This window comes from Nerophis ophidion, linkage group LG03 (genome assembly GCF_033978795.1).
Source record: "Nerophis ophidion isolate RoL-2023_Sa linkage group LG03, RoL_Noph_v1.0, whole genome shotgun sequence".
NCBI classification, from domain to species: domain Eukaryota; kingdom Metazoa; phylum Chordata; class Actinopteri; order Syngnathiformes; family Syngnathidae; genus Nerophis; species Nerophis ophidion.
This window is the reverse complement of record NC_084613.1, coordinates 57277672-57292824: the sequence shown is the minus strand read 5'-3', so window position 1 is coordinate 57292824 and position 15153 is coordinate 57277672. Positions and strand designations below refer to the sequence as shown.

The 15153-nt window shown below is 40.3% G+C and overlaps 1 protein-coding gene across 2 annotated transcripts; it reads left to right on the top strand.

Moving 5' to 3' along the window:
• Positions 1 to 8947: 8947 nt before the first annotated feature.
• LOC133549852 (ornithine decarboxylase-like) lies at positions 8948 to 15000 on the top strand. 2 transcript variants are annotated; one of them, XM_061895695.1, is made up of 11 exons: positions 8948 to 9110; positions 9908 to 10058; positions 10151 to 10287; positions 10365 to 10538; positions 10625 to 10797; positions 10886 to 11102; positions 13399 to 13482; positions 13550 to 13715; positions 13801 to 13913; positions 13977 to 14191; positions 14263 to 15000. In XM_061895695.1, the coding sequence occupies exons 3-11, from the start codon at positions 10186 to 10188 to the stop codon at positions 14396 to 14398; spliced, it is 1380 nt and encodes a 459-aa protein (XP_061751679.1). In that variant the 5' UTR covers positions 8948 to 9110; positions 9908 to 10058; positions 10151 to 10185; the 3' UTR covers positions 14399 to 15000. The 2 variants fall into 2 exon arrangements, with proteins under 2 accessions (XP_061751679.1, XP_061751678.1); XM_061895694.1 differs by having other exon boundaries at positions 13798 to 13913.
• Positions 15001 to 15153: the final 153 nt, after the last annotated feature.

Genomic DNA, 15153 nt, shown 5'->3' with positions numbered 1-15153 from the left:
TGGAGACGTCAAAGAAGAAAGCTGTAGGTGGGAAGCGGTGTATTGCGGCCGCCTTTAGCAACACAAACACATCCGGTGTTTCATTGTTTACATTCCCGAAAGATGAGGGTGAAGCTTTACTATGGAACAGCGGTCAAGTGAACACGGTTGGATTGGACCACACACACAAAGTACAGTGTATTATGCAGCGATCATTTCGAAAGATCGTGTTTCTAAGAGGGTCCCTTGCGAAGGGCAGAGATGGGCATCGCCACCACCCGTCGACTGGTGCTGAACAAAGGTGCGGGGCTGACCTTCAGGTTGTACAGGTACTACCATATAATCTCACTAAAACACTAGTAACACAATAAGCAGATAAGGGATTTTCCAGAATTATCCTAGTAAATTTGTCTAATAACATCTGAATCGCTCCCACTGTAGTCTTTTTTTTTCTTCTAGTCCTTCACTCTCACTTTCCTCTTCCACGAATCTTTCATCCTCGCTCCAATTAATAGGGAAATCGTCGCTTTCTCAGTCCGCATCGCTCTCGCTGCTGGTGGCCATGATTGTAAACAATGTTCAGATGTGAGGAGCTCCACAACCCGTGACGACACGCGGATATTTTCTACTACTTCCGATACAGGCACGGCTTTTTTATTAGCGACCAAAAGTTGTGAACTTTATCGTCGATGTTCTCTACTAAATCCTTTCAGCAAAAATATGGCAATATCGCGAAATGATCAAGTACGACACATAGAATGGACCTGCTATCCCCGTTGAAATAAGAAAATCTCATTTCAGTAGGCCTTTAAGACCAGTTGATCTGCTGTCTCTCTTTTCTGTTCCGCCCCCTATCCTGCCTGGAGAGGGTATCAGTTGACCACGGATCAGCCTCCACGGATGAAGCGTTAGCTTTTCAAAGTCGGGACTCAGGATGGACCACTCCTCTTTGCACCAGTTAGTGACGTCTCTGCGCTGCTGACTTGTCCCCCTTTAAGATGATCCCCTGCTGGTTTCCCAATGGACTGGAATTTCACATGAAGTCGCGACCCAGGTTCACCACTCAATATGCATCAGTCGGTGACGTGTCTGTTCCCCGACTTGACAACATGCAAGAGGATCCCCTGCTGGCCCCTTCATAAACTGGACTCTCACATTATTAACTGTATCCACTCGGCATCCATTGCACCGGTCACCCATTGGAGGGATCCCCACATCTGCAGTCCCTTCCAAGGTTTCTTGTTGTTCCCATTGGGTTGAGTTTTTTTCTTGCCCTAATGTGGGATCTGAGCCGAGGATGTCGTTGTGGCTTGTGCAGCCCTTTGAGACGTTTGTGATTAAGGGCTATATATGTAAACTTTGATTGATTCTAGTGCAAAAAACAGACATCTACCCACTAGAAAGCATATGTGATGTCCCTGTTGATGTCCCTGTGCATAGGTTGAGTCACACAAACCAATTATGGCTTTTTTTCAACAGTACCAATAATAATTAAATTATTCATAATTCAACTATCAGCATCAGATTAAAGTGTATATTGTCAGCTTTAACAATTTTCCACAAAATATGACATTTTACCATTTGAATCGATGCATTATCGATTCCCGGGACTCAACGGTATCAGTTTTTGGTACTTTTGTTAGTGTTCAAATCAATTAATCAATCAAAGTTTACTTACAATTCCCTTAATCACAAATGTCTGAAAGGTTGCACAAGCCACAATGACATCCTTGGCTCAGATCCCACACCATGGCAAGAAAAAAATAAAATCAGTGGGCAATATGAGAAACCTTGGAAGGGGTCGCAGATGTGGGGAACCCTCCCTGGGTGACCGGTGCAATAGATGCAGAGTGGATACAGTTAATGATGTGAGAGTCCAGTCCAATGTGTTAATGTTAATGCTTTAAAAAAAAAAATCTCAATTTTTTTATTCAGCATTAAACACTAAGCAGGGCTGTCTAAGTTGTTACACTTCTGTGTCTCATTTGCATGCACTGTACTGTAATACATACGAAAGAATCTTTGGGCAGCACGCGATTTGATTTGATTCTTGGGGGCAACAATTTGGTCCACAATCGATTCTCGATTCAAAAGGATTCTTGATTCAAAATCAACACTTTTTAATAACATTGTGGACCAGTTCTATGATCAACTACATTTCTCTATAAAATACATAAATAGCTGTGATACATTTGTATATTACTTAAATGAGAGCTGTTTTTATGTGATATATTGCTACCCAAACATTTTTTAAAGGCAACAAGAGAAATATCCCACACTTTTCTAAGTAAATCTGTACAGCAGATTTGGGCATCTACATCAACAACATGTTTTGCCTGAATGACTGGACAGGACAGGATTGTAATCATGAGCAATAGGGTTCGTAAGGTCACGTGACTTCACAATGCATTTTGGGGGCTGGGTAGTCATTGTTGCTGGACAAGGTTTTTGCTTATGTAACTGTACTCAACTAGCGGTATTGTGAGAGAGAGCAACAACCTAGATTAAAATGGGTCGTACAAAATAAAAAAAAATCTTGGGTCTGTATCTCGGTTGTCAACGGGGTCAGTTTTTTTCAGACGAAACATTTCGGAATGTAAACCAACTTTGAGTGTGTGCAAGGCCTCAAAATTTTACATCAGAAAGAGAAGATTGTCGTCCTTTCAGAGGTAAGTCAACAGGACTTGTCACCATGTGATGTCTCCTGGAGAAATTTGATTCAAACTAAATATATTTCAATTCTGAAATACACTATGCATTAATGTGGAAAATATTTAAAGTCTTCTCAGTTAGTACAACCCATACATCATATCATATATATTGTTCTATGAATAGGGGTTTTGCTTTTTCCCCAGAATACTGTACTGTACGTTGTTCATAACCTCCTCAGCTTAGCTAATGCTAACATGCTGTGAAATGCTGCGTATGTAACAGAATAAAATATGCTTTGATTCAAACTTACTAGTGTGAATTATGCCGTGAACACACCAACATGTACCAGGTGATGGCATTAAAAGTAACCTTTGATCATCTCACAGCTGCTATCCAAGCTATTCATTGTCTCTCTATTAGCTTTGCTCCTGCGCTGGTAATGTCTTTCCTGAAGTGATCATGAAAACAATTTAGATTAGATAGATTAGATCGTACTTTATTTATTCCGTCAGGAGAGTTCCTTCAGGAAAATTAAAATTTTCAGCACAATCCCATTCAAGATCAAACAAACATTACAGGGAGACAGAACAGGATCGCTGACGGGTCTGCCGGCTTCCAGCGCCCCTTACAAAACAGATGAGATACAGGTAAACAAGGGCGGGGGGATTAAAATTAAATAAAAAAAATCGGTCGTAGCCTAGGCCCTGGAGAGGGGGTCCAGACTGAGGCCAAGGGAAAAAAAACAACTCATAGCCATCGTACACATCCCTCTTACATCTGTGTAAGAGGGAAACATCAAAGAACACAGAGGACATTAAAGAAATTAAAGCAGCAGATACAACCAGACACTATTACTTACAGCTATGAATAAAAAGTAAAAGAAACATATCCACTGTGGTGGCCTCTGCGGTGTTCTACGCCATTGTCCGCTGGGGTGGAGGGAGCATGGCCAGAGACAGGAGCAGACCCAACAAAGCAACCAAGACAGCCGACTCCACTCTCGGCCAGTGTCCAGTCAGAATGGATGAGCGATGATACGTCCAAGGAGACTGAGGTGTCCGACACCTGCTCACCCAGGCAAGACACCACGAAGCCTCTCCGTCCCAGCGCTCAGTGCTAGCTCTGCAGCCCTGTCCCCTCATCCGCATCTCATCCAGTCCCTCCAAACTGACACCCAGCAGCTGGTCTCCATGGCCAAAAGGCTCCCGGGAGGCAGATCCAGAAGTCCACAAAAAAAGCACCACAGAGGTCACGAAAGTGCCACCCATTGTTACACAGTCCCAAAGGGTCCCGGACCAAAAGGCACAAAAATATAATAACACATGAAAACAAGAGGGAAACACAAAAGGATGACACAAGAGCACAGAGCTCCTGCCAACAGCAGCCACTACAGCAGCGGCATCTTGGAAAAAAAAAAATTGTAGAAGTTGAGGATTTTGCACCTCCGTGCAATGTTTTGAACTTGTTAAAGAAAAGAACAAAACTTTAGTGCACAGTCCTGCAGTCAGCCATGCAACTATAAGCTATTGAGAGGCAGTCCGGCTGAGTCCGCTCTGGGTGCTCGACTGCTTGTTTCCCGGCCAAGAGCATGAGCAGATGCTGAAGCTTTAACTGGACAGGATGTTACATGCAACAAATGTATCGAAATGTGGCATTTATTGATTTTACATAAATTGGTACCTGGTAGTACTGACAGACTTCGACCTGGACACAAAAGTACCCATCCCTAAGCATTAATCAATTTCATGGGGCTTACTCCTGCATAATAGAAAATAACAGCATTTGCACTGGTAATTCATATACGCCAATAATTCACTTGTTTTGCTACCTTATCGTTTGTCTTTAGTGTATGAAAACCATGCACTGTTAGGTTCAAAAAGTATTGAGTTGTTTTCAAAGTACGTCCCATCGCTATATTTTATTTAGCGGAATGTGAGCAAATATACATTCCCATACACGTCACAATTCTTTTTGCTACTTCCGTCAACATAGTGTCATCAATAAACGCCCGTGGTCGGACTCGATGTACTGTACATTGCCTGTTCACCATGCTTTTCGATTAATATTGCAGAGTCCAATACAAATAATAAATGCACTTAGAGGTAAGGATCACCTGTTTGACATGAGCACCTGTGTTGACAGCTTGCTATCTGAGTCATTGTGGGATCTCATCAGCTGGTCAAGAACCTCTAAGTGACAATGAGTGTTGCTAGCCAAAGCAGATCATGGACAGTGACATCTGTCACTCAGAGCCAATAGAAGGTTATAATCTGCCAGCATCCGTCAACCAGATTAAAACACATACAGAGCAAATTGACCTGAATGTCGTATTCTGCAATTATTCAGGGTTTAGTAATTAAATAAGTCAGGTTACTTAATTTCAACACTTTTCTTTCTAATATTAGCAACAACTACTACGTGTGACTCGGTGGGACTGACAACCTGGTACAACTACTCAAAGTACAGTATGTGTACAATGTAAATACTGGTCAATTTTGGTTGAAACTGTTAAGAGGGGATTTATTAAAAGTTAGTAATAAACATCAGTGACGTGCTGTCAGGGGAGGCAAGTGAGGCAGTGCCTAACCTGCAACCAGGTGGCTTAACCATGAGATGTTCCAAAACAAAGTAATAAAATAAAATAAGTTTTAATATTTCTCTTTTGGTTCATGCTTTCTATGTGATTTTGGTGTGGTTCCTGTATATTTTGATAATTTTCATGGTCAAAATTGCGGAAATTCCATTTTTCCTGATCAAAACAATGCATGAGACAAGAAGTGAGGCAGACACAGGTGGTGCCTCCATGGCTACACACAATGTGTATTGGGCGTGCGTGCGAGGGGGCGCATGCTTGTTGCCATGTGGAAAAGTCAGGTCTTGAGGTAACAAGTACCTCTGCCTCAAGGTAGGGGGCGATATATTGTCAACTTGTAGTTCAATGCCTCAGCAGTACTCTGACTCGCCACACTGGGAGAAGTGTGGGTGCTCAAGCTAGCAGACACAGGTCTCTCCAGCAGAAGCCAGTATTTTTAAATTTTCTTTTTTTTTAACTGTATTTACCATATTTCCTTGAATCGCCGCCGGGTATACAGTGTGCTCCTGTCTAGAATTACTGCCGGGTCAAACTCATTTCGCAAAATAATTAGCGCATGCTTAGCATTACCGCCGGCTCAGGATTAACGCCGGGTCAAACTCGTTTCGCAAATTATTATTTTTATTAGCGCATGTCTAGAATTTCCGCCGGGTCAAACTCGTTTTGCAAAATAGTTAGCATATGCCTAGAATTTCCGCCGGGTCAAACTCGTCACGTCACGAGTTTTCAAAATGGAGGCGGCTGATTTCAATAATTTAAAATCGCATAAAGGGAAGAAGATTAAGAGTTATTCAGTAGGATTTAAGGTCCAAGCTATTGAATATTCTAAAAAGAACAGTAAGCACCTATGTTTTATTAATATACCGTAGCTGCGTGTGTCAAATATGAGTCATTAAATGATTCCTGCCTTCTGTTGGTAGAGGGCGCTAGTGATCCTTCTTGCAACTATGGTACTCGGCTGCAGAAGAAGTGACCACAAGCAGCAAGAGTTGTGATGTTATGAGCCAGGGAATATAAGAACTACACTACCCAGAAGCAACAGTAGTGACGAGCAAGAGCGTTAGCCCGGAAAAGTTTTGTTGTTTGTCGCCATGCCGGCAGCTAGAATGTTGTTATGAGCATGCTGTGAAAGTAAACGTCAAAAACTCAGCCAACACGCCTCGTCTGCATTATTTACAACTAGACAGACAACATAAGAGTGAGCAGCGATCGTTTATTTTTTCCTCTGGCTTGCATTTTTAACATGGAGGATTACATATCTAAAATAAAACAGTTGTCTAAACTGGACATTCAATCAAAGAAGGAGGTAATAAAGGAAGATTAATTACTTAAACAAAAAAAAAGTTAGTTTTATTTTAATAATTTGTGAAACAGTTTTGCTTACTGTGGAAAATGAGTGTCAAACTTGTTTATATTGACGGCCACATTGCAAATATGGTTGCTCTCAGAGGGCCGCTTGCTACAGTGACTGTATATGAATCATGATGCATAATCGCCTTATGTTATTACACAATTCCCCAATGAATTTGATTGTTTTATTTATTTACATGAAAATTGATGTATAACGTACTTGTTTTTAAAATCATAGTCAGGGGGAACGAGCATTTTATTCTAACAAAAAGGTTTGTTGAAATATATAATAATGATACAGAGGTGTCGCAACTTTTTTCAACAACATACTAATAATAATAAGTCACATTTTCATATCTTCTTATATTTAACAAAACATTTTAAAAACAGACTTTATATATGTTTAAAGACAAAACTTATTGTCATATTTGTGTGATAGGTGACAAAATGTAGTATTATCCCATGAGATCCTGTTCGGTCTCCCTGTAATGTTTGTCTGCTCTTGAATGGGATTGTGGTGAACATTTTAATTCCCCCTCAGGGATTAATAAAGTATTTCTGATTCTGATTTCAAATTTATAGTTATTACATTGGTAAATTATAAAGTATTACCGCCTGGTCAAACTCGTGACGTCACGAGTGACACTTCCCCTGTCATCATTTTCAAAATGGAGGAGGCTGATTACAACACCGGTAATTTGAAATCGCATAAAGGGAAGAAGATTAAGAGCTATTCAGTAGGATTTAAGGTCCAAGCTTACATCACACTCGAATTTTTACTGCATACCATTGGTAAGTGCCGGAGTGAGAAGAGGTTTTTAAAAAATAGCGCATGCTTACTTTTACCGCATGCCTTTGGCAAGCGCAGGAGTGAGAAAAGGTTTTAAATTAATTAGCCCCCCGGTGGCAATTCAAGGAAGTACGGTATATATATATATATATATATATATATATATATATATATATATATATATATATATATATATATATATATATATATATATATATATATATATATATATATATATATATATATATATATATATATATATATATATATGATTATTAACACTATTTACACAAAGCTGACAGTAGGTTTTGTCTTTAAATACTGGATATATAATATCTGTTCCTATCATCTTATACATTTTTTATTTTTACAAAAAAAAACTAAATGACCCATTGCATCACCCATTCATCCATCTATTTTCTACCGCTTATTCCCTTTGGGGTCGCGGGGCGCGCTGGTGCCTATCTTAGCTACAACTGGGCGGAAGGCGGGAAACACCTGGGACAAGTCGCCACCTCAGGGCCAACACAGATAGACAGGCAACATTCACACTCACATTCACACACTAGGGCCAATTTAGTGTTTCCAATCAACCTATCCCCAGGTGCATGTCTTTGGAAGTGGGAGGAAGCCGGAGTACCCGGAGGGAACCCACGCATTCATGGGGAGGACATGCAAACTCCACACAAAAAGATCCCGAGCCCAGGATTGAACCCAGGACTACTCAGGACCTTCTTATTGTGAGGCAGACATAATAACCACTCTACCACTGTGAAGCCACAGTTTTTTTAAAGTTTTTTTTTAAATAAATGGCCTTTTTTGGTTTTATCCAACAATATGCTGCGGACTGCACTTTGGAGACGCCTGTGTTGATATTATGTTTTTTGCATGGTCAGATCATTCTCAAGTTTAGAAGACATGCAATTGTTTGCAGTACATGTAATTTGTTTGTCAAAACTGAACAAATAAACGTGTTTGGTAAAAAAAAGCCGAATTCCTTGATTGACGCATTTCCAGGCTTTTGCGGACCACGTGAAACCATGTGGCGAGCCAGATCTGACCCCTGGGCCTTGAGTTTGACACATGTGCTGTAGTGCCACACGTTGAAGCACTAACAAAAAGTTATACAAATATGAAAAATAAAAGAGTCATGTTGTCTTCTATAATGCTAAAAGTCTTATAGTGTATGCTGATTTTAACTCATGTTTCAACAATTGTCTGAGACATACATAAAATAATACAAAATACAGGACATTTAAATCGTTTTATTTGACATTTAATGTGGTCATCAAAAGAGTGGGACAAGAAAATTTGAATTTTAATGGGTAGACCAGTGCAATTTATTAATAAACTACTTATATCGTACATTAATTATATGAAATTAAAACTGTGTGACGTAAAATGTCCTCCAATTTGTGTTGTAGTTGTTCACGCAATGAGCAAATTAAGAGAAACGTTATAACTATAATCCATAACGTTACATTTGAAACTTCTTGTTAATGCAGGATGGGGGACAAGCCCAAACCGGTTCTTACGTGGATGCGAGGCCGGTTTCAGCTGGCTACGTTGCCATGACAACTCGCTCTCTATAAATACAGCCCGGGACGCTCGCCGCCTCCACTTCAGTCCTTCAACCCAGCAGAGGTGTAGCATAGCCATATTTGGCTCCATTTTCTCAACAAATTGCATTTTTTTCACCCCAGCGTTTGAGTCTAATGGACACACACTTTGTAAATGCTTTTTAAGGTAAGATTTTGACTTTTTTACCGGGTTATGTGCTGTAGGCACTCGGTATTAGCGAGCCATTACCCGAGGGAATGGATTGCCAGAAACACGTCGGTGCGGTTAAGATGTTTATGTATGTTTTTGGTAGTTTATTTACATTTTAAAGTTTTATTAAAGGTTCAAATTGAAGTGAAGGCTTTTCTAGTAGCAGGCGGTTTGCTAGTCGCATTGTGTACGAACAAACATGGCTAAAATAGCCTCTTCGCTTTAAGCTGAAAGTAACGTCTCGATATTATTTTTTTTTTTAACGTTCTAAGTTTTTCTTGAGCAGGCTGTGTAAATGTGTGAATCATCGCTACCGTTAGGTCACCTCATGGCAGAAGAAATGCGAAAACGGAACCGGCAAAATGACGTTTGCGTAATTTGATTGGTTCATTTTGATGCCACTCTTAAAAGGAAGGCGTGTCTACGCAGTGATTGGAGGAAATGCGTCGTGGGCGGGCTCTTTTTTAAGGGTAATGTGCATATGGGCGCATATGGTGCCAAGTTTTCCTGACACGTGAGCATTGCTATAGTTATTTATATTACACAATAGATAAAGGAACTTAAAGGCAAACGTGACGTAAAAAGTAGAAATTTTTTGGGTGGTTGGGGTTAATTGTTTATATTCCATACTCAACATTTGATCAGAGCATGATTTAAAGCAAAAAAAATAAAAATAACACATTGTTTTTTAGACCAAATATTTACTTTAGAATTAAGGGATTTTCATTTTTCAATGTTCATACAATGCAGTAATAATATGACTTGTCTATCAGAATCAACACTCCAGGAGAACACGCGCTGTCTGCTCAACAGGCCCTGGCCTTGAGGCTTATCTAAAAGGGTTTAACTTCACTGGTGAACCACCTTGGATATCCTGCACTTGAAGAACTGTGACATAAAACATTCCATCTCTTTTGTATCCTAGTAAGTGACACTTTGCGTCTTTCCTACGAGTATAATCTAACTTCAATTACATACACGATGCTGAACCTGTCTCGGGTGCAACTCTTTTTCAGTTTTGAAGTGACCAATCAAAGGACTTCTTGTGACCATGAATACACCATCTTCTGTCGAGTGTGATGTATCTTTCTTGGAAGAGGGATTTTCCGCAAGGGATATTGTAGAGCAGAAGATCAATGAGTCATCAATGACAGTAAGCTTTAGGGCTGCCTTTGTTTATTAATTTTAATTTTATGATTGTTTGTGTTAAACTGGTGCTACCTTTTGAAGGATGACCGGGATGCCTTCTATGTGTGTGACCTGGGAGACGTCTTAAAGAAGCACCTGCGCTGGGCACGGGCGCTTCCTCGAGTGTCTCCTTTCTACGCTGTGAAATGCAACGACAGCAGAGCTGTTTTGATGACACTGGCCTCTCTGGGAACTGGTTTTGACTGTGCTAGCAAGGTAAATGTTGGGCGGGAGAAATCCCATTGGACTGTTTGCTCTGAGAATAGCAGCATCTGAAACACACTTGTATTGGTCCCCTCTAGACTGAGATTCAGCTGGTTCAGTCCCTCGGAGTGGATCCCAGCAGAATCATCTATGCCAACCCATGCAAGCAGCTTTCTCAGATCAAGTATGCGTCTGCCCACGGTGTTCAGATGATGACCTTTGACAGTGAGGTGGAGCTGATGAAAGTGGCTCGCTGTCACAACAACGCCAAGTACGGTGTCTCCTAACAGTCACATTATTGCAGTTTGTGCTTCATTTGTATTTTCCTCTTAATGCTTAATGTTTATCTTTTTGTCCAGGCTGGTGCTGCGTATAGCTACAGATGACTCGAAGGCAGTATGTCGCCTGAGTATTAAGTTTGGTGCCCAACTTAAATCTTGTCGTGGCCTACTGGAGCGGGCTAAGGAACTGGGGCTTGAAGTGATCGGCGTTAGCTTCCATGTTGGCAGCGGATGCACGGACTCTGCGGCCTTCACGCAGGCCATTGCAGATGCCCACTGTGTCTTTGATATGGGGGTGAGTAAACTATAAGGAAAAAAGACACTTACCACATTTGGTATAGCTCCGCAATCTAATCTGAGTGTTATAAACTATAGTGAGGGATGTCAAATATTATATTTTTTCCCATGTAAATTCCCAGTCTCAAGCATTATCTTTTGTAAAAGCAACATTTTTATTTATTTATATTTTGTTACAAAGTATCAAGTAACAAAGTCCGATGGATCATCCAATTTACTGTCAGTCCGTAATTTTAGGAATTAATGAATCAATGCTGTCACCAAAACACATCACCACTACTTTGAAAGCATTCATCCGTCATAAGGGTTGTGTTTTCATACTTTACATTTTTCTTTTTAGAAATTTCACTTGATCAAACCTTTTCTAACATTGCACACTGAAAAATACTTTTAAAAAAGGCTTTCACACCTTAAGGTTACTGTTTTTCATACTTTCCATTGTTCTTTTTGTTTAATTTCACTTGCTCAAACATGTTCTAACATTCTTCACTACAAAATATTAAAAGTATTTACTATGATTTATTTACCGCAGCATTAGGCAACACTCAAGTCTCCAATATCTATCGTTCGTATTAGGTTGTCTGATTTAATATACGAACCCCGTTTTCATGAGTTGGGAAATTGTGTTAGATGTAAATATAAATGGAATACAATGATCTGCAAATCCTTTTCAACCCATATTCACTTGAATGTACTACAAAGACACAATATTTGGTTCAAACTCATAAACTATTTTTTTTTTTTGCAAATAGTAATTAACTTAGAATTTCATGGCTGCAACACGTGCCAAAGTAGTTGGGAAAGGGCATGTTCACCACCGTGTTACATCACCTTTTTTTTAACACTCAAACGTTTGGGAACTGAGGGAACTTAATTGTTGAAGCTTTGAAAGTGGAATTCTTTCTCATTCTTGTTTTATGTAGAGCTTCAGTCGTTCAACAGTCCAGGGTCTCCCCTGTCGTATTTTACGCTTCATAATGCGCCACGCATTTTCGATGGAAGACAGGTCTGGACTGTTGACGGGCCAGGAAAGTACCCGCACTCTTTTTTTTTTTACAAAGCCACGCTGTTGTAACACGTGCTGAATGTGGCTTGGCATTCTTTTGCTGAAATAAGCAGGGGTGTCCATGATAACGTTGATTGGATGACAACTTATGTTGCTCCAAAACCTGTATGGACCTTTCAGCATTAATGGTACCTTCACAAATGTGTAAGTTAACCATGTTTTGGGCACTAATACACCTCCATACCATCACAGATGCTGGCTTTTGAACTGTGCGACTATAACAATCCGAATGGTTATTTTCCTCTTTGTTCTGGAGGACGCCATGTCCTCTGCATCCAAATATATAATTTGAAATGTGGACTCGTCAGACCACAGAACACCTTTCCACTTTGCATCAGTCCATCTTTGGTGAGCTCGGGCCCAGCCAAGCCGGCGGCGTTTCAGGATATTGTTGATAAATAGGTTTGGCTTTGCATAGTAGGGTTTTAACTTGCATTTACAGATGTAGCGACCAACTGTAGTTGCTGACAGTGGTTTTATGAAGTGTTCCTGAACCCATGTGGTGATATCCTTTGCACACTGATGTCTGTTTTTGATGCAGTACCGCCTGAGTGTTCAAAAGTCCGTAATATCATTGCTTACGTGAAGTGATTTCTCCAGATTCTTAACTTTTAGATGATTTTACAGACCATAGATGGTAAAATCCCTAAATTCCTTGCAATAGCTCGTTGAGAAATGTTGTTCTATAACTCTTCGACAATTTGCTTACAAAGTGGTGACCCTCGCCCCATCCTTGTTTGTGAATTACTTCGCATTTCATGGAAGCTGCTTTTATACCCAATCATGGCACCCACCTCTTCTCAATTAGCCTGCACACCTGTGGGATGTTCCAAATAAGTGTTTGATGAGCATTCCTCAACTTTATCAGAATTTATTGCCACCTTTCCAAACTTCTTTGTCACATGTTGCTGGCATCAAATTCTAAAGTTAATGATTATTTGCAAAAAAAAATGTTTATCAGTTTGAACATCAAATATCTTGTCTTTGTGGCATATTCAACTGAATCAATCAATCAATGTTTATTTATATAGCCCCAAATCACAAATGTCTCAAAGGACTGCACAAACTACAACATCCTCGGAAGAAAAAAAAAAGGGTTGAAAATGATTTGGAAATCATTGTATTCCGTTTATTTACATCTAACACAATTCCCCAACTCATATGGAAACGGGGTTTGTATCTTGATGTATCTGATTTGTTGTCATTAAAACAAACTACCTCTCATTAGGTTGATCTGGGCTTTGACATGAAACTTTTAGACATCGGAGGAGGTTTCCCTGGTTCAGAAGACGCTGAACTCAAATTTGAAGAGGTAGCTTTTTCTTTCATCTGCTGGTTTGGGAATGTTTGTTTACCGATCATTCTGCGTTTTTTTATAGATCACAGCAGTAATCCACTTAGCACTGGAAAAATATTTTCCTGCTGACAGTGGTGTGAGGATCATTGCTGAGCCAGGTCGCTTTTATGTGGCCTCTGCGTACACCTTGGTTGTCAACATAATTGCCAAGAAGGTGCTCATGGATGATGATGACACAGCCTCTGATGGTCAGAACCAGTTTGTTCACATTATATTGAAAAAAAAAACCAGTAGTTGTGATTCCACAGTATTTTAATGCTTTCAAAACAGAAGAAGATGAAGGGATCTGTGACAAGAGCCTGATGTACTATGTCAACGATGGAGTGTATGGATCCTTCAACTGTATTCTCTACGACCATGCGCATTGTCTGCCAACACTGCACAAAGTAAGCAAAAATATTTTACTTTGTTGATGAGGAAAAGTCTAACCTCTTGTCATCTTCCAATAGAAACCCAAACCGGATGAAGCCATGTATCCCTGCAGTATATGGGGCCCAACTTGTGATGGTCTTGATCGCATTGTTGAGCAGTGCAACCTGCCAGACCTGCATGTGGGCGATTGGCTAGTCTTTGAAAACATGGGTGCCTACACTGTGGCTGCCTCCTCCACCTTCAATGGTTTCGAAAAGCCTGACATTTATTACGTCATTTCACGCTCGGCCTGGTGAGTAGCTGAGTGTTTAAGCACGGCTTGATTCCACCTGTAGGTGCTAACTTTGTGTGGTCTGTTTCTAGGCAACATGTGCAGCAGATCGGCTCTCTGGGCCTACCGACCTCTATGGAGCCCTGCTTGCTTGACGTTCCAGCTTGCTGTGGAAGAGCGAGCAACCTTGAGATGGCAGCTAAGCCCCCTCAGACCCCTGTTATTTAAAAATATCACAACTGATCAAGCATTCTTTGTCAGTGACAAGACCTTGTTTTGTGACACATCTTGGCCAGTAACCTGGAGAAAGAGAGGGGTTTATTGTTGCACACGTAATTTGGTGTTTGGTATGATTTCTTAGAAGAATGGCTGCTACACAGTATTTAAAAAAAAAATGTTTCATCATCTTCGCAACAGAACCAGAAGATTTTAACCTTGTATTCTGACTGTTCATGAAGTACTATTTTTCTTATTTGTAAATGGAGTAATTGACACGTCAATTCATTCAACATTACCAATATAATACTAATGTTTCTTAGTGTTAAACTCCTCCATGTTTCCAGTGCAATTCATGTGACTTCACTTTGTGTACTCTAGAAGTACAGCACCCTGTTTAAAACAAAACTTTAAGGTTACCACTAATCCACTGGGACTCAAAACACTGCCCCTCCCCCTTTCCCCGTCGTCATAGCCTACAGAAGGCAAGAGGTTTATTTACAGAAAGAAGCTGTTTAAACTACATTGATAAAGATGGGTTTGCAATATCATGAGTTTTCCTATGGAAACTTTCTGAAGTTTTGTATTTTTTTAATAAACTGGTGCAGAGCTGATTATTTTTTTGTGAAATTTTTTGACTACAATGTGATGTCAAGGCCTGAGTACATACACTTATAGTAGTTTCATCTAATGCAGGGGTCACCAATGCGGTGCCCGCAGGCACCAGGTAGCCCGTAAGGACCAGATGTGTAGCCCGCTGGCCTGTT

Excerpts from the sequence above, each read along its gene's own strand:
- LOC133549852 (XM_061895694.1), top strand. The coding sequence starts at position 10,186 with ATGAATACACCATCTTCTGTCGAGTGTGATGTATCTTTCTTGGAAGAG. Across the intron at positions 10,539-10,624 it reads GTTTTGACTGTGCTAGCAAG|ACTGAGATTCAGCTGGTTCA; the intron begins GTAAATGTTGGG and ends GGTCCCCTCTAG. Across the intron at positions 11,103-13,398 it reads ACTGTGTCTTTGATATGGGG|GTTGATCTGGGCTTTGACAT; the intron begins GTGAGTAAACTA and ends ACCTCTCATTAG.